The 20,129-nt window shown below is 43.2% G+C and overlaps 1 protein-coding gene across 1 annotated transcript in view; it reads right to left on the bottom strand.

The window, feature by feature from the left end:
- Positions 1–20,129, bottom strand: part of PLA2G4A (phospholipase A2 group IVA) — a 109,556-nt gene that overhangs the window by 31,784 nt on the left and 57,643 nt on the right. The window contains exons 6-8 of the mRNA XM_063117239.1: positions 18,303–18,340; positions 7,325–7,454; positions 175–311 (exon numbers count right to left, since the gene is read on the bottom strand). Of these exons, the coding sequence (XP_062973309.1) occupies positions 175–311; positions 7,325–7,454; positions 18,303–18,340 (305 nt within the window). The remainder of the gene's footprint in view (positions 1–174; positions 312–7,324; positions 7,455–18,302; positions 18,341–20,129) is intronic.

Here is a 20,129-nt window from a genome sequence, read left to right as displayed (position 1 = left end):
TGATCCATTGCTTTAACGGATTGCTATTTTGCAATATAAATTGGAGGGGGAAGGCCCCTCCCCACAGTTTTCACTAGAGTAAAAAAGAAGAAAAGATATCTTAAAGCAGTGTCTGCTTTGGCCTTTGTAGACCATCAAGGTGAGTAGGCTTAAAAAAAATAAAAATAAACGTACCACGTGGAACCAGATAAGCCAGCAATATATGTTGCACAGTCTAAAATTCCAGATTCATAGAGCGCTTTCATCACTCCCGCAAAACCCACTGTAGCACGGAATCCACCACCAGATCCCAATATCGCAATCACTGGTACCTAGAGAAACATACAATAAGGAGGCATTTTAAAACATTCACTTCTGGGGTGGGGGGTAAAAATATTATATATGCCCACACATGGTGGGGGGGGAGAATTAGAGAGGAGATGTAGTAGAAGAATCGTGGTGTTTTACTCTTTCCCAATCTACTGTTTCCCCACTCCAGATCACAACCCTCAAGTATGGCTTTGCTCTCCTCCCAGGGTTTCAAAGCACATTTTCAGGAAAAAGTGTGCATTTGAAACCCTTTAAGGAGATCAGCTGCTTGGATTGGGGGTGTTGGTGTTGGAGCAGGGAAACAGTAGGCAGGGAAAGAGTTAAGTGCCCCCTCCTTCCTTGCCCTTTGCTTCCTCTTGAAGCATTTTCTTCTAAAGGCATTGTATTGGTGCACTGTTACATACAGTATGTGTAGATAGTTTCTTCCTCTGCATGTATATTCTGAGATGAGAATGCATGAGTAGTGCTTGATGCACCTGTTTACTGAAATGCATGAGCTTCTACTGACCTAGATTGTTTCTGGATCAGCTGGAGGCCAAAATAATAATAATAATAATAATAATAATAATAATAATAATAATAATAATAATAATTAAAAAAAACACCCATGGATGACCAAGTAAGGTTGTGAGTCAGTGGGAAATTCCGTATTTCAGAAAACTGATAGACAGAACTGTGCCCCTGCACTGCAGTCACACCTCTTAATTCTTCCACAATCCATGTTGGCTTGCACTGTGCAAACAATGCTGTAGAAGTTTCAGCTAATCATGTCATTCAATCACCTCCTCCAAAGGAGAACATATTATACAATGAAGAAACTAGAAACCTGACATTAAGTCTCAGCTCCAGCAAAATATTTTTAAGACACTCAGTTTTAAAAAAAATCAAGCTAGGACATGAAAAACATTAATCCAGATTCTTACAATGTACATTGATACAAAAGATCCCAAAGGAATGTGTTTAAGAGCAGAAGTCCACTCTTATCCAATCCAGGTTGTGGCATATGCAATGAGCTTTAAGCTTTCACATCCGACCTACAGTCTGATCCTACACACCAGAGGTCCCCAACCTTTTTGGACCCATGGGCACATTTGGGAATTTAAGCAACTGCTATGGGTACCATCACAAAATGGCTCCCATAGAGGATGTGTCTAGTCACATCATGGCTACCGTGTGGGCCTGGCTAGTCAAGAGGTGGGATGGGGGAGAGAAAAAGCAAGGCTACAGGCTGGGAGGAGTGAATGAAAAGTGTTCCTTCTTGGCCTGCCCAATGTGTTTCAGCCGCAGTTTTCTTTTTTGCTCTCTCGCACTGTCTCTCTCTCTCTCCCCCCACTCACAGCCTCTAAACCTTGCAATTTCTACCTACCAACCCTTTTCCTTGTTATTTCTCTCCTTTCCCTGTCCCCAGCCTTCTTCTCTCTCTCCTTTCACATCCCCTAGCCTTGGTCTTTCTCTCCCACACATCCCTTTATCTTGATATTTCTCTCCACTCCCAGGCTCTAGCCTCACCACTTCTCTCCCTGCCACCTCTTTACTTCAGTTCTCTCCCTGCCACCTCTTTACCTGCCCCCCACCCCACTAGGCTTTAGCCTCACTCTTTCTCTCCTCTTTTCCTTGCCTTCTCTTCCTGACTGCTATACATGTTTGCTAGGATGTTAATTTCAACAGCTGAATGGGGCATGCGCCAATGTCAGCCGTTCTCACAAGTAGCTGTTGAAGTGGTGGTCTGGGTCTTTACTGTATCATTGTAATTGGTGGTGACTCATGTGATGGAATAAAGATAAAGCCACACACACACATATTAACAGCACCCCCTAAGGGTGTTCAGCTAGGGCTTTCTCCCAAGAAAGTTGTGCATAGGATTACAACCTAAAGCACTACTGGGCTAAGATGTGCCAGAGTTCAAATGACCATTGAACCCACATCCAACAGAAACTCATTCTGTAGGTCCACCTTCCCCAACCTGGTGCCCTCCAGATGTTTTGAACTAGAATTCCAGGCATTCCTGACTACCGGCCGTTCTAGTTGGTTCTGATGGAAGTTGAAGTTCAAAGCACCTGGAGGGAAGGCTGCTGTACACATTGTGAAGTAATCACTTCATCATTACACATGATCCAGGGCTGAGCATGGGTTCACATTAAGCCCTGAGCAAGGAGGGTAGTCTTTGCTCTGCATCCTAATCTTTACTGGAGTATAAATTAAACACTGCTGAAACTGGATACATGCATTTATATAAACCCCTCATTAGAGACTTAATGAGGTGCAACGGCACAGTATAATAGAAGATATCCATCTGAAACCATGTTGGCCGGCAGAGAGTAATGGGTTGCACCCATGAATGTCACAGTCCTTCCTATTTGTTCTGGAAATGGATTGGAAAATCAGTTATTAAAACTATTAAAGTTGTGCATCTGACCAATACAAAATAACCACATATGGAAATGCAGTATATCCTCTGTTTTCCTTTGCAAACAAAAAAACCTACACACACCATCTGGTGGGAATATGTCCAGAAATATAGTCACAAAGATAGACTGCAGCTATGTAGGTTGGGAAGTCCCAGATGCAACTTCTCAACCACTTTGCTTTGCCCGCTCTCCTTTGGCCCTTCTTCTTCCATCCTTTGGGATGATCTTCTCTTTCCACTGCCACATTCTACACTTTTACCCCAGACCTGACTTGGCACTCAATTGACTTTGAGGACTGATGCTGGGCTGATTGTTGTTCACCTCTGTGTGCTCACATTCATTCTTGGGACATCATGTGACTTGGTGGAGGAGGGAGCAGGAGTTTTAAAAGGGTACTTAAAGTGCAATATTTTACGGACAGTTCCAGAAATTCTGACTACAGGTGGGATGGTCACACTGGAAGGTAACTATCTCCATATAGATCTGGCAAACAGAAGGGCTTGAGCCATATGTTCATTGAGACCCATATGTTCACTGAGCCTTCCCAGGTAAAGTAGATAGGATTACAGTCATAATAATTATAATACTTAGAATTCATATAGCTTTTTGAAATGTTAAATGTACGTTGTTTTCTTCTAGTTCTCACAAGAACCCTGTATTGCTATCCTCAACTTGCAAATTTACCTAAGAGATTGTGGTCTGCCTAAGAACAGCTAGTGAACATATAGCAAAGGTGAGATTTGAAGTGGGGAAGTTCCAGTTCATAGCTCAGTCCCTCAACTCGGGTCACTACAATTCACCAGCTTTTACTGGAAAGATTGAGAACGTCACTGCTCAGCTGAAATTGCTCCCAGGCCTGATTTAATGGAACACAGAGGGCAAAAGGGGGAGGAGTTAAAACGGAAGTTAACCCAGCCATTCTCAAGAGAGGAATGCACCTATGGCAGTGCCTGTGGGAGAGAAATAGGTACCAGCCTAATGATCAGGCAAACAGAAATAAGGTGGAGAAACAGGAAATTCAAGACAGCAATGCGAAGGGGTGCTGCAATTGGGGCAGATGCTAAATTACATCTGGTAAAAATTTGACAGGCAGAGGATGAGAAGAGGGCTGGGCAGATGAATATTTATTACATTTATATCCTGCCTTTTTTACTCCTTAAGGAACTCGATGCCGTGTAAATAATCCTCCTCCTCTCCATTTTATCCTCAAAACAACCCTGTGAGATAGGTTGGGCTGAGCTTCCATGGCCAACTGGGGACTAGAATCTGGATCTCCTGACTCCCAGTCCAACACTCTAACCATTACACCATACAGAAGGGACAATGTAGATATCATAAATTGATTTATTTTGTTAAAAGCATGTGCTAGCTACTCTTCAGCCTTGGCTCTCAGAGTGACTTACAAAATACAATCAAGATTAACCATAGCAAACTTCAAACAAAGCAGGCACTTAGAAACTTCCAAAACTGTGACATTAAAGGGCCTGGGCAAATCCAAAAAAGGTAGCACCTGGCACAAAACAAAACCAAAAAAGATGGTGCCAAGCAAGTGTCTCTGGGGAGGGAATTCCTTGAATGGGGTGCTACAGTTGAACAGCCTGGTCTCCTTCAGCCATTACCTTCCCTATTTCAGATAGTAGAGGGACATGGAACAGGGCCAGACCAACCAATCTTAATGGATGGGCACATTCACGTGGGAGAAGGTGGTCCTTTATATACCCTGATCCCATTTACATCATGTGCATCATCTCACACCAGAGACAGTCAAGACAATAACATGGAGGGCATGTTGCCTTCAGAGGAGGGCAACCAGGATGATCAGAGGTCTGGAAACAAAGCCCTATGAAGAGAGACTGAAAGAACTGGGCATGTTTAGCCTGGAGAAGAGGAGATGGAGGGGAGACATGAAAGCACTCTCTTCAAATACTTAAAAGGTTGTCACACAGAGGAGGGCCAGGATCTCTTCTCGATCCTCCCAGAGTGCAGGACACGGAATAACAGGATCAAGTTAAAGGAAGCCAGATTCCAGCTGGACATCAGGAAAAACGTCCTGACTGTTACAGCAGTACGACAATGGAATCAGTTGCCTGGTGAGGTTGTGGCCTCTCCCACACTAGAGGCCTTCAAGAGGCAGCTGGACAACCATCTGTCAGGGATGCTTTAGGGTGGATTCCTGCATTGAGCAGGGGGTTGGACTCGATGGTGTTGTAGGCCCCTTCCAACTCTGCTATTCTATGATTCTATGAGGTAGAGAATAAGAGACAGGTTTTCCACACACTGTTGTTTACAAAGTCATCCTTTTCTCCAGTAAGCCAATGCTCCCTTAATAAAGTGGTTGTTTTAAACACAAGTGCTGTGTTATTTAGTAATGATACATCCACATTATGTGTGGGTTTGTTTGCTTTTCACAGACAGCACTTAAATTTTGAGAGCTCTTTTCACACATTAACTAATTGATCTATAAAATTTGGTCTCGACAGGACAGGCAAAGGGTGGGGAAGACGGCAAACACAGATCCAGGAATGAAGAAATACTTGAGAAATCATTGCTCAACAAACCATTAATGAGTAAAATGGCTGGGCAAGTCTGAATAGCCTTATAGAAAGGAGGAGGTTTAGGGTACAGCCAGTTCTGAAACATTTGCACTGAGATGTTCAGTGTACAGTGGCACAAGGTAAGCCCACCTGTAGCTCCTCACAACTAGGACAGAAGCAGATAGGGGCAATTCCAGGGCTCCCTAGGGAAAAGAAGTCTTCTGTGATCAATTCCCAAAGCCTTCACACAACCATAAGGGATCCCACTGGAAACAAGAGCCAGGTGACGTGACAGGATTAGCGCCAGTAGCTGAGTAGGCTGCCAACACCACCGTGGTGTCCTTCACAATTTCAGCTTTCATGGTGCAGGCAGCAGGGGCAGAGTTATAGACCTATGTTCTAGCAAGATGTCTCTCCCCCTTGTTTACTGGGGTAGCCATAGTTCTTGCAAAAGTAACAGTAGGACATAACAAGAAATGGCCTTTATTCTACCAATCAAAATACACGGAGCACAATATCATACGAAGGTTTGTAGTTCCTGTCTTGACAGGGTCAGGAGGATTCTGTGCTAAGGTTATAACTCCTTTCCTGACAGAGACTCCCACATTATTATGCAGCTGCATGAAAGGAAGAATGGAAACAGATGCAGCCCTTCCCGGCACTCCAGCTCCACGGTGGGAAAACCTGCAACTGATGAATCACTGCAAGGTTAAACGCAAAACCCAGGAACCTGTGATAGGAAAGATGTTGGCAACCTCAATGTTCACCCTAAAATATACTGAATGTCTGGGAGAGGAGCGATGCCAAGTACTTTGCCCTTACCATTAAAGCCCCCCATAGTCTTCCCACAGTCTCCCTCAGTGCTAATTTTGCAAATATATATATATATATATATATATATTTTCCAGGCCATGACCTTCACTGCTGCACTTTGCACTCTACCACTCAGTTTCTTTAACTAGCTCTCTTAAACAACCCTTGCTGTCTTTATGCCTGGAAGTGGCATCATCCCCTCCAGGAATTGCTCAGTGGTGCCACCTCAATTTCTCTTTCTTTCCATAAAATTTTTGGCTTAACTCTTCAGACCTCATCCCCAGTGAAAAGAAAACCTAAAGGACACACGGCTGCATTCCCCACCACCACCACCACATCGTTCCTTGTTCCTGTTGCCTACGCTGTTCTTCCTTCTCCTCAGTTGACTCTTCCCCTTGCCCCACCCTACCCTTCTCTTTGTTGCCTTCCTTGCTGCCAAACGTTACACAGTAAGCTCCTTAGGGCAGAGGCCTGTACTTGATTTTGTTTTCTTATGTCACACTGCAAAGCAGTTTGTAAATTTACGGTGCTGTATAAATCACAATGATCTGCCAATGTTATTCCCTCTGGTTCATCTCTGACTGTAATTTGGCTTCGAGCCCAATTTATTGACCCGGTCACCTTACAAGCACAATCCAATGCCTGTCTACACTTGCGGTTCCTTTGAGTTCAATAGGACTTTCTCCCAGCTAAGTTCAATAGGACTTTCTCCCAGCTAAGTGTGTATAAAATTGCAGCATTCGATATTTGCATCTTCTCAGCCTCAACATCAGCATTGCATCTTTTGGTATCTACAATCATTTGTACGAATTTATGCATGAGATATCCTGCAATCTTAGTTAAGATTCTCTCTCTCCTTAGGCGAAAAAGAAAAAGAAAAGAAAAGAAAAAAGGGGGCAGGAAAATTGTTTAAAGTCAAGGTTAAAATCAAAATCCAAAGTCTTAAATTGCAACCGCTACAGGAGAACAGATCCTAGCATCTACTCCAGATTTTGCTAGGGATTGTTGAGACCAAGGAATGCTGATGAAAGAAGACTTTAAAAATAAACTGTAGAACTATGGCGATCTAGAATATAAAATAGACCCTGTAGTCACAGAGTAACAACTTCTATTGAGAAGATGTGTTCAGACTGTTAAAATACTGACTTTTATCACTCAGCTTTGTTGATCTATGATTATTTGCTCAGGAAGGTGGATTGTGATCCTGAAGACAACAGCCATCTTAAATAAGAACTAGTGAAATAAGCCCTCCAAACTTACATCACGCGTGGAGGTCAAATCGGTCCCCAGGAACTTGTTCAGATGGTGCATTATTCTACTTTTCCGTTGCTCTCGGAAAACCTTCTCTTCATCACACAGTGCCATGCTGAAACGCAGGTCTGTCGAAGAGCTGTTGGGCGAAAAACAGACAAGCTTTTATGCTGTAAAAGGAACAGCTTGAACTAATAATACATAAATCAGGTTCCATTAATTTCTCTACAAATAAATGTATGTATTTATTGCATTTCTATACCACCCAATAGTCGAAGCTCTCTGGGCACTCCACATGCCGGAAGTGAGGAACCAAAGGGAGTTACACTTTCCCCTTATGTCATGTGCAGACATGAAATGCCACCGTGATACTACTTGAACAATAACAGAACCAATTCACTGGGAAATCCTTTTGTGAGTGCCCTGCTAAAATCAATGGAGCTCTATGCAGCGTCTTTTCTTTTTAAATATTTGTATTAGTACTGGGCCAGCAAATTTGGCCCAGAGATTTTTGTCACTTTTGGAGGGAAGGGCAAAAACAACATTCAAAGTCTTTTGCAATCTTTCTGGTTTGGACAAAATTATAGGGTCTTTTCAGAGGCAGGGTGGCTAGCACTAGAGGTGAGGAGGCGGAGGGTTGTAGCCAGTGCAGGCAACCATCTTTTCTTTTTTAACCCAAGAATGCCTAGGTTCCAGCCCAGCAATAGTTTTACAGAAGAAATTCTCAATGGATTGGTTTTATTATAGGCCCACTGACTAAACCTCGTCTCAACAAAGCAAGGATAGTCATGACCTTGAGAGTGATCTGGGCATGACACAAGTCTCACTTTTGAAATGTACTCAGCTATGTATTGAACTGGATAAGACGTTAACTCAAATTAAATGTTGTGTTCAGCAGGTGAGATGAACTTTTGCAAGGAGGAGCAATAGGTTGCCATGAGAGCTAAGATCTTTTCCAAGACCTTCAAAATCACCACCACCCATCCCAAAGTCTCTCCACAAAGGGGTGTTTGAAGAATATCAGGAAAGGACAGCTGGTGCAGCATAGTGGTTAAGACACTGAACTACAATTCAGGAAGTCCCTGGTTCTAATCTCACATCTACCACAGACTCACTAGGGGCGTTACTAGACGAGGCTCTAGCGCGCGTTACCTTCCGCAGTCACGTCGAGGCTTCCAGATGACGTTCACGAGGATCCGCCGTTATCCCGCGGTGAAGCCTCTTTCTCCCGACTTTAAAAAAGTGAGTTTTAGGACGCCTTTTCCTGCTGTCCCGCGGTAATTCGGAGTACGTGTGGGAGGATGTGAGGTCACTGCGGTCCGGACTGGGCAGGAAAAGGCGTGCTAAGGGGGAGTGGTCAGCGGCTTCGGTCAAGCCGCCTCCGCCATTTGCGCGCAGTCCGGCAGCTGGGGCAGCGCGGCGGAGCGGCTTTTTTTTTTTATTTCCCCAGTGACAGTTTGCGCAGGACCGGAGGACCGCAAAAGTGGCTGGTGACTCCTTGCGGTGGGCAGCTACCGTGGCCGCATAATGGCGGTGCTGTACGCTGCCTGTTAGTGTGGGTACCAGGCTGGCAGAGGGCAGAGCTGTTTGTGGGCTGCTGCCATGGCTACGGCCAGATGTGGGTTGGCTCCTTGGGATGGGGCACAGGGCACAGAGGCGGTCATCGCCGCCGACACCTCAGAGGCATGATGGGAGATGTAGGCACAGAGTGGCCATGCAGACGATTGACCTCGGGTCATATGACACCCGCCACGACCCCCATCAGGAAGTGAGCGCATCAATGTTGACCCTCAACAGCACCAGCAGCACTTCGGCTGGCACTGGCACTGCCGCCGCTGCCGCCGCCAGGGCCGGCGGCGGCATCGCTGACGGCTGCGCAAGTTTGCGGTCTTTCGGACGTGCGCAAACCGTGCAGCGAGCGAAAAAAAAAGCCGCGGCAATCAGGCCGGTGTGGCTGCGCAACCGTTCTCGCGGCGGCAGCAGCACAACCGGCGCAAACTTCCGCCACAAATCGAAGGCAGGTGTGGATGATGAGGCGTCACGGCTGAACGGGAAAAGCCGCTTTCACCGCTCCTCAACGACGGAACACCCGGTACGTCTAGCAACGCCCTAGGTGGCTTTTTGTTGTAAGGATAAAAATAAAATAATGTACATGAAGTGTTTTGAACATTTGAAATGCTAGTGGGTTTGATTAATTATAACTGGGTCAGAAGGCAGTGGCTACATTTCTTTCTGGGGCTAGCTGAAAGGACCATATCAAACCTAACTTGAAAAAAGTTTTTCATTACTCTTTGTTGGTAAACTGGTTTTAACCACGGCTGACCTTTTAAATTTGTTTGGAGGATTTATATTCTGTTTATGGTATTTACTTTGATTAGGAGCCAGTTTGGGAGCACTGTACAAGCCAGTAGCAAGCAGGATATAAACTTTAAAATAAAAGCATTAAACGGATTACACAACTGGGAGAAGAGGTGGAGTATTGAGCCCACCAATTCATACAGTATTAACAGCAGAGCTAACTCTACACTACCTTCCACAAACTATGTTGGAAAGGAGAGGGGTAAATTATGGAACTCACTACCACAAGATGCAGTGATAGCCACCAATTTGAATGCCTTTAAAAGGGGGTTGGATAAATTCATGGAGAAGGAGGCTATCAATGGCTACTAGTTCTGATGGCTAGGTGCTACCTCCAGAGGCAGTGGGCCTATGTACACCAGTTGCTGGGGAACATGGCTGGGAGGGTGCCATTGCACCATGTCCTGCTTTGTTGGTCCCTGGTCGACAGCTGCTTGGCCACTGTGTGAACAGAGTGCTGGACTAGATGGACCCTTGGTCTGATCCAGCAGGGCACTTCTAATGCTCTTATGTTCTTCTTCATAGTGTATTTGCTTGCTTGGACTCTGCAACAAACCCCTACGTTCTGCACAGGCAGTCAACAGTGCCGTCAGAGTGCACATCATCTAGCGTCCCTGCAGCAAAGTCCTGAATAGTAACGTATCCTGTGATTTATTTACCAATACGCTTTCACAGCATACTATTTTCTGATTTAAACTGGCTATCTGTTTTGTAATGGAAGTCCAGAAACATAAAAGAGGTGAAGCAAGCCTCTAAATACATTTTTGATTTGCTACAAGGCCCATCAGAAACAAAGCTTATTACACAATTGTTCCACTCAACAATGCGTCCATGTTAAGTAAAACTAAGGTTGCTGGTCTCAAATTCCCATAAACAGGTGAAACAACACATCAGTGTTTTTGTCTCCTGGGAAACATCCAAGTCAGATGCTCTCACACTTTCTTAGAACATCTTTCCTGCAACTAACTTCATACATGCTCTCAAACCCAAGATTCTACTCAAGCAGGTAATATAGCTAAGTTGCATAGACTATATCAATTTTATTTACAAGCTTACCTTATCCCCCTTTTCAAAATAAATCCCACATTGACAATTGGTTTCCTTTTTAAAAATCGTATTTCTCTGGAATTTCTCACTAAATTCTCCATTTTCTAACACTACTTTGGTATTAAGCCATCCTTTGTGTTCTTAGGATATTTCACAAGGTTTGGGAAATAAATCCAAAATTCCTTATGTTTTAACATCCCTAGAGCTGCCCTTAAGCAAAGTGACCTTGGCAACAAGGCCTAGAAACTCCCCAAGCAGTGGGACAGCCCAGTATAGACTATGGAGGCAGCCTATCAGGTGTTTTTTGGTGGTGGTGGGGAACTCTTACAAAAAGGGGGTCTGCCAATACGGAAAATCTTCCTCCACAATCCATCAGTGTGTCCCTCTCTTGATGACCTTAAAACATTTTCTCAGTTTGCCTCTCTTCCTTTCCTTTTATCCTGCTTACACCCACTTGCCAAGGCTCCACCAAGAATGACAGATAGCAGCCAAAATGTGTGACTTTGCATAATCATACTTGGCAGAGTTTAGTTTGACTTTGGGCAATTCATAAGGAAGCTTTCAAACCCTGGAATTAATGGAAGCAATAAAAACATGAGGCTCTATTTAAGTGTGTTGAAAAAGCTGAATTAACCAGTTGTGCACTTTGTCAAGCCAGCACCATAATTTCTCGTTGGATCTCACCAAGTACAAAACTAAAACCCTACCAACTATTGCTTAAAATAATTGAATTCATCCCGAACAGTAAGAAAAACAAGTCTTGGGAGGATATTTTGTTTTAGTTTTGTTTTTACGGAGGATGCCCAATGACCCTTTGTGGAAAAACCAGATAGACAGTTTACTACATAATTATGGATCAAGTACATAATGAGGCAGTCAAATGAACACCTACTGATTTCTTCCAAGGCTATTTTCCATCTTCCTTACTCATTCTGTCAGTTTGATCATATGGTGGTTTGACTTTCCTGCCTCATTATAAATAAATGTGGTCTGTAATTACAGGGTCCTTGGATTGGTGAGAGCCACCACGTGTTTACTAGATCCTTGCCCTTCATGGCTTATAAGAGCTGCCAGAGGGGGATTAGATGAGTGGGTAAGTAGAGTGGTCAATGCCTCCCTTCGCCAAGGTAGGGTGCCAGCCTGCTTGAAGGAGGCAGTGGTAAGACCCACACTGAAAAAGCCCTCCTTGGCCCCCACTGTATTGGATAACTACCGGCCGGTCTCCAACATCCCATTTTTGGGCAAGGTATTGGAGCGTGTGGTGGCCTCCCAACTCCAGGGATTCCTGGATGAGACAGATTATCTAGATCCATTTCAATCTGGCTTCAGGCCTGGTTATGGGACAAACAGCTTTGGTTGCCTTGGTGGATGATCTTCGCTGGGAACTGGACAGGGGGAGTGTGTCCCTGCTGGTTCTGCTGGACCTCTCAGCAGCGTTCAATACCATCGACCATGGTATCCTTCTGGGCCGCCTTGCTGGGATGGGTCTTGGAGGCACTGTTTTACAGTGGCTCCATTCCTTCCTGGATGGACGGACCCAGAAGGTGGTACTGGGGGACTCCTGTTCAACTCCTTGGCCATTGGCCTGTGGAGTCCCTCAGGGCTCTGTTTTGTCCCCCATGCTATTTAACATATACATGAAACCGTTGGGAGAGGTTATCCGGAGTTGTGGGGTGCAGTTCCACTAGTACGCTGATGACACCCAACTCTACTACTCCTTTCCACCCAATTCCAAGGAAGCGGTTTCTGTGCTAAACCAGTTTCTGTTGGCAGTAATGGACTGGATGAAGGCAAACAAATTGAAGCTTAATCCAGATAAGACAGAGGTGCTCCAGGTCAGTCGAAAGGCAGATCAGGGAAAAGGGATTCAGCTTGTGCTGGATGGGGTTACACTCCCCCTGAAGACACAGGTCTGCAGCTTGGGTGTACTTCTGGATTCAGCCCTGAGCCTGGATGCCCAGGTTTCAGCGGTGGCCAGGAGTGCATTTGCACAGTTAAAGCTACTGCACCAGCAGCGCCTGTTTCTAGAGATGTTGGACCTGGCCATGGTGACACATGCCTTAGTTACATCCCGATTGGATTACTGTAACACGCTCTACGTGGCGCTGCCTTTAAAGAGTCTTTAGAAACAGCTGGTTCAAAGAGCTGCAGCCAGATTGTTGACCGGGGCTGGTTACAGGGAGCATACAATTCCCCTCTTAAAACAACTCCACTGACTTCCAGTCTGTTTCCAGGCACAATTCAAAGTGCTGGTTATGACCTATAAAGCCCTATATGGCTCGGGTCCAGGTTATTTGAAAGACCGTATTCTCCCTTATGAGCCTGCCCATGCTTTGAGATCTTCTGGAGAAGCCCTTCTTTCAGTCCCACCATCTTCACAGGCGCGCTTGGTGGGAACATGGGAGAGGGCCTTCTCGGTGGCTGCTCCAGTGCTTTGGAACTCTCTTCCTAGGGAAGCTAGACTGGCTCCCTCCTTGATGGGCTTTCAGAAGTAGGCTAAAACTTGTTTGTTCCAGCAGGCCTTTGGAGAATAATCTGGTCCTCCATCTATGTTAATGACTTATAATTTTGTCGTGTATTTTAAAAGTTTATGTTTTAATTTATTTATTTATTGTGCATTTCTTTTTCTAGGTTTTACAACGTATGTTTTAAACTTTGTAAGGCCACCTTGAGGCCCAGTATTGGGCAAATGGCAGGATAATAATAATGAATAATAATAATAATAATAATAATAATAATAATAATAATAATAATAATAATAATATCATCAAATGACTATCTGCTTTTTCCAAAAATAGAGAATAGTCTCAGGATGTTATAAATGAATCTATTGGGGGGGGGGGGGTTTGTTCTCCAATAAATTTGTTTATACCATCCTGAGACTGCCAAGTATTTGTGTTCATCTTGAATGCTTACCCGCCTTGCACCCATGTTTACAGTGCTGGTATTAACATTCAAACCCTAAACAGCTTAAGGGCAGGTTATCTGAAGGATCATCTCCTCTCATATGTACCCGTCGATCATCTTCAGTGGTCTGCCAAAGGAAGTACCGCTATACTTAAAACACCGGCACATTGTTTTAACTGTTTTAACTGCATCTATTGCTTTTAAATAATATATTGTTTTAACTTGGATTATGGTTTAATTTGTTTTTAACTGTGTATATTTATTGTTTTATACTGTATGTTTTTATCTGTACGCCGCCCTGAGATCTTAGTGATCTAGGGCGGGATATAAATATTTTAAATAAATAAATAGATAAATAAATAAAGTGAGACAGGAGGCCTTTTCTCCTGTGGCACCCCAGCTGTGGAATGAGCTCCCAGAGAAGTTCACCTGGCGCTTATGTTGTGCTTGTTCTGGCACCAGGTGGAGACCTTTTTATTCTCCCAGCATTTCATCATTCTAACCTTTTAACTCTGTTGCTGTAAATCTGCTTTTGTATTCTGAATCGTTGCATTGCTCCTAAGTTTATTCTGGCTGAACTTTTATACTGTAGTTTTAAGCAATTGCATTTTATATTGTATTTTATGCTATATTATGTGGTTTTAATTTTTGTGAACTGCCCAGAGAGCTATTGGCTATATGGGCAGTATAGAAATGTAATAAATAAATGTTTAGACAGGGAAAAAAAGTCTTGCAACTCCCAGCATGCTGGGAGTTGTAGGACTTTTCTTCTGTCTAAAAATACATAAGATTGTACCCTTAGGCTATACCTGTTTACCTGAACTCAATGGGGCTTACTTGGAGTAGAAATGCATAGAATTGCACTGTAAGGCCAGATCTACACCAAGCAGGATATAGCACTATGGAAGTGGTATAATGTGGAATATGGAGGCAGGATCTACACTACTGCTTTATAGCGGTATTGAACTGCACTGACAACTGTTGGGTCCCATTGACACATACCATATACTGCTTTCATTCCATTTTCATAGTGTTATATCTTGATTGGTGTAGATGTGTCATGGGCCTCAACAGTTGTCAGTTCACTTCAATACCACTATAAAGCAGTAGTGTAGATCCTGCCTAAGTTATATTCAGCCAAAAAATAAAAGGTATCAAATTAAAAATTACTAATGGATTCTGACAGTCATGGTACAATATGGATTATCAGAAAGAAATGATGTGAGATCAGGGAGGACACAAGGGACGATTCTGCACCCCTGTAGCTCTTCTACAAACTTCATAGCCTGGTTGCAAGTCTATCACTGCAGCATGCAATTCAGTCACAGTAAAGACTTCCACTACATCCTTGATATGTAGGTCAATGGCACTGTAGGGAGGGGTGGCAGATTTTACTTTGCAGGTAGAAAGACAGGGAAGGAGGTGACGACTGTAAATGGATTTCCTTTGCAATGTATGTTAGGGTGACCATATGAAAAGGAGGACAGGGCTCCTGTATCTTTAACAGTTGTATTGAAAAGGAAATTTCAGCCCATGTCATTTGTATATATGGGGAACCTGGTGAAATTTCCTCTTCATCACAACAGTTAAAGCTGCAGGTGCCCTGCCCTTTTTTAAATCTGGTCACTCTAGTATAGCTCCTGCAGCTTTAACTGTTGTGATGAAGAGGAAATTTCACCAGGTTCTCCATATATAAAAATGACACTTGCTGAAATTCCCTTTTCTATGCAACTGTTAAGGATACTACCTTCCACAAACTATGTTGGAAAGGAGAGGGGTAAATTATGGAACTCACTACCACAAGATGTAGTGATAGCCACCAATTTGAATGGCTTTAAAAGGGGGTTGGATGAATTCATGGAGAAAGAGACTATCAATGGCTACTAGTCCTGATGGCTATGTGCTACCTCCAGAGGCAATGGGTGAAATTTCATATGGTCACCCTAGTGTATGGGTTTTGTTAATTGAACAAGTTGCGTTATTTTTAGATATTCAATAACTGCACTGCAAGCATGTGATTAAAACTCAATAAAAACCATTTTCAAAAAATAATTAAAAAAAAAGTATTTGGATCATGTTGCTATTACTGTATGCTCTTCTTACAGAAGTGTCAAAAATGATGTCAAACCCAAACTGGATAGTTTGAATGAACTACACAGTTATGCAAACTTGGGGCGTTGCTAGACCTGCCGGGATAAGCCGGCAGGGAGGCGGGGCGACGGCGCACTAACTTTAACACGCGCCGCCCAGCCTCCTAGACGGCCGAGGCGCAGGGACGACGGAAGCCCTGCAGCGTCGGACATTTTTGTTTGTTTGTTAAAGGGGCCACATGCGGCCCGAAGACTCCGAGAAGGTAAGCCGTTTTTTTTTATTTAAAACCCCCCCATCCGGTCCTGATCCCTTCTCATGCCTTCTCCCTCCGTGTGTCCCGTGTCGTGTCATCTGTGCTCCCTTCTCCCTCCGTGTGTCCCGTATCGTCTGTGCTCCCTTCTCCCTCCGTGTGTCCCGTGTCGTCTGTGCTCCCTTCTCCCTCCGTGTGTCCCGTGCCGTCTGTGCTCCCTTGTCCCTCTGTGTGTGTCCCCCGTCCGATGGGCACAGCGCTCAGCGCTGTGCCCAGTCCGCGGCTTTTTGCGGCACCTCGCGAGTAAGCGAGTAGCCACAAAAAAGCACAGAAGTCTTTAGACGTTCTGCAGCCCCGGCCTCAGGCCGGAGCTGCAGAAAAGGCGCGCCATAAGCGACTTCGCTTATGGCGCGTTAGAGGAGGCTTCAGTGCAGCCTGGAGCCGGATTCCCCTGTGCATCATGTGGACGCACAGCAGGGAAACCGGCTCTCAAGGCGCGGTCTAGCAAGGCCCTTTGTCTGTTCTTCAGGAGTGAAATTTGGCCTCTGTGAGGTTGTTTTTTTTAATGCGTGTAGATTTTTTAAAAGTTGTATTGCTAACCTTTTGCAAAGAATAGAAAAAGGATTGGTACTAACAGAAAATGGTTAAGAGATAAGTGGGAAATAGGTCAGTAAAAGCAATGAAAGATGGGTGCGGACCATATTATTATTATTATTATTATTATTGATTGATTGATGTGATTTGGTGGCTGCTCCAGTGCTCTGGAACTCTCTTTCCAGGGAAGCTAGACTGGCTCCCTCCCTGAAGTGCTTTCGGAGGCAGGCAAAAACTTTCTTGTTCTGGCAGGCCTTTGGCAAATAATCTGGAACTCCGTCTATTCCAGGGACTTTTAAAATTGTCATGTATTTTAAATGTTTAAATATTTTAATATTGGAACATATTTAATATATTTTTTAACTTTTGTATGTTTCTATTTATAGGTTTTAAATGTATATGTTTTAAATTTTGTAATGCCACCTTAAGGCCCAGCATTGGGCAAAAGACAAGATGATGATGATGATGATGATGATGATGATGATGATGACGACTATCCTTGCTATCAAAAATGGCACTCAAAGCAGCTTACAATCTCTATTAAAACTTGATAAAAACAATCATAATCATAAGGAAAGGAAAGGAACCTCTCGTGCAAGCACTGAGTCATTACTGACTCTTGGAGGGACGCCAGCTTTCATTGACGTTTTCTTGGCAGGCCTTATAGCGGGGTGGTTTGCCGTTGCCTTCCCCGGCCATTATTACCTTTCCCCCAGCTAACTGGGTACTCATTTTACCAACCTCGGGAGGATGGAAGGCTGAGTCAACCCGAGCCGGCTGCCTGAAACCAGCTTCCGCTGGGATCGAACTCAGGCCGTGGGGAGAGTTTCAGCTGCAGAAACTGCTGCTTTACCACTCTGCGCCACACGAGGCTCTAATAATCAAAAACATACGCAATTAAAAACACCACAATCCCAGAATAAAAACAGCATCCAACCCAACAGACATGCTTTAATAAAGTGGTCTTTGCCTGTTGGCAGAAAGACAGCACAGAGGAAGCAAATCTAACCTCCCTCAGCAGGGAGTTCCACAGTTAGGGACTATTAGAAATATTATATAGGACATGACTGATAATTGAGTTAGGAGTATTATTTTTTGCTTTCAAAATACTGTAAATTGGGTAGAATTTAGCCAAGGTGAAATACATTCAAGTCCCATTAGTTTAAATCCGAAACTAACAGTGCAATGTTTTGAATGTTTACTCAGAAATAAATTTCATTGTGTTCAATAGGACTTACGTCCCAGTAAGAACATAAAAGATTGCAGACTAAAAATACATTCTTGTACATGTCTGTTTAGAAATAAGTAGTGTGTTCCACGAAATTTACTCCCAAGTAAGTGAATATAGGATTACAGTCTACTTCTGAATAAACATATATGGCACGGGCAGGCAAACTTCTGGACCTCCAGATGTGTTGCCCTACAACTCCCGTAAGTCCTAGTCAGCACAGCCAATAGTGAGGAATCATGGAAGTTATAGGCCAAAGCATCTGGAAAGCTAGACATTGCCCAACTATGATATATAAGATTGCACTGAAGCACTTGGTTAAATGTAATTCCTTGTGATTATTGGGACTTTGGCTAGAACACGTCCGTTTCCCATTTGATATTTTCAAACTTAAGTAAGGTCTTCCAATTTATATAAATTATAACCACGCAACAAGAAAAAAATACACTTTCAGAGCCATTCTGTTATAAATATTTCCTTATATTTGTTTTCAATGTGTCGAGATCACTCACCAAACGTCAAGAGATAACTCCAAAATAATTTCTGTCACCTAAACAAGAAATGTTACAACAGCATCACATTTTTGTTAAGAAGCTCATGCTCTCTTTTTACACATTCATTATCAACAACCACAACAAAATTCAGCTTACTTAGCAGTACAATTAATCTAGCACTGTATAATATTCTACCAATAGCAGTACTCCGGGGCAGATTTCTGAAAATTCCACTTGAAAACAGATCGTGTCCATGCAAAGCAGGAGACCCTAAAACTTTGTCCATGCACTGCAATCGCACCTCTCAATTCTTCCACACATCATGTTGGCTTGCATTGCGCAAACAGATGCTGTAGTAGTTTGGCTAATGTAGGGTGACCATATGAAAAGGAGGACAGGGCTCTTGTATTTTTAAGATTTGCATAGAAAAGGGGATTTCAGCAGGTGTCATTTGCATGCATGCAGCACCTGGTGAAATCCCTCTTCATCACAATAGTTAAAGCTGCAGGAACCCTACCCTCTTGACCAGATACAAAAGAGAGCAGGGCTCTTGCAGCTTTAACTGTTGTGATGAAGAAGGTGGTCCTTTATGTAGTTTTTACTTAGATTTGCGACGCTGCATAATTTATCCTCTTCTGACCAAATTTCCAGGCCATCCAGATGAAAGATTGCTAATCAACTGTCTCTCGAATAATAATAATAATAATAATAATAATAATAATAATAATAATAATATTTCTTACCTGCCTCTCCGTTTGGATTGAGGCGAGGAACAACAATAAGTATATAATGCATAAAACTGAATTAAAAACATAGTATACATTATTAAAAACATCCTAAAAACATCCTAAAATTCCACTGGATAGGCCTGCAGAAATAGATCAGTTTTTATCCCACTTGTCAATGAACAGGTGGCTAATTTCTTTCTATTCGCCATGTGAACAAGACCCAAGTAATAAAGAGTATTTGAACTTTGATGCATGTTCTTTTCTATTTAACAGGGCAACACACTGGGAAAAGATGATGTAGTATTACCTCGCTTTCACCAAGGAAGAAAGTAATATACTGCTAATAATATAAAAATGCTGCAATTGCCTTGCAATTTTCCTAGTATCTCCTCTCCTACAAGAACATTAACAAATCATTTTCAATAAGGATCAGGTTTTATTCATTTTTGATATATATTGTATCTTTTTCCTATTGCTCGATTAGTTAATAACATTGCCTTTTTAAACAAATAATCACAACAGTTCTGTTAGGCAAATTACAATTATTCCTCTTTTCCTGATGGGAAAACTAAAGCTGAAAGCAAGACTGAAAGTCACACATTCAATCTTTATCTGAATGGGCCTTTGCATCCAGAATGATGTCCAAAACTATGCACCGCACCACAGTGATGCTCCTGAAGATGCTACATAAACGAAAATGTTAGGGAGACAGATGCTTTATTTCATGCATGCTTCAGGAGAAGATCTCTCCCCTGGGGAAAAAGCAAACAATCCCATCAGTGTTTGCAAACTTAATGTAGCTAACTAGAACAAAGAAAAGCCATGATCCCCCTGGCAATAACTCTTGAGTAAACTCTTTAAGCTCTCTTGGATTTTGAGGGAGTAATTGGTTTGACAATTGCAGCATCTAAGTGCAAATCTACAGCAAAGTGTGACTAATCAATTCTGATTTAATAGGCTAAGCAGCCATATGCATTGAACTGTATTCTAGGGCTCCTTCACCTCTCCAATGAACATGTGATATGATTCAGTGCCCACACGTCACCTTTTTCATTCTCTAATTCCTTTCCTAAAACCTATCGTGGTATGACTCACAGGTTCATTCTGACACTCATTC

Source organism: Elgaria multicarinata, chromosome 1, assembly GCF_023053635.1.
Source record: "Elgaria multicarinata webbii isolate HBS135686 ecotype San Diego chromosome 1, rElgMul1.1.pri, whole genome shotgun sequence".
Lineage (NCBI taxonomy): Eukaryota > Metazoa > Chordata > Lepidosauria > Squamata > Anguidae > Elgaria > Elgaria multicarinata.
This window is presented reverse-complemented; position numbering and strand designations above follow the sequence as displayed.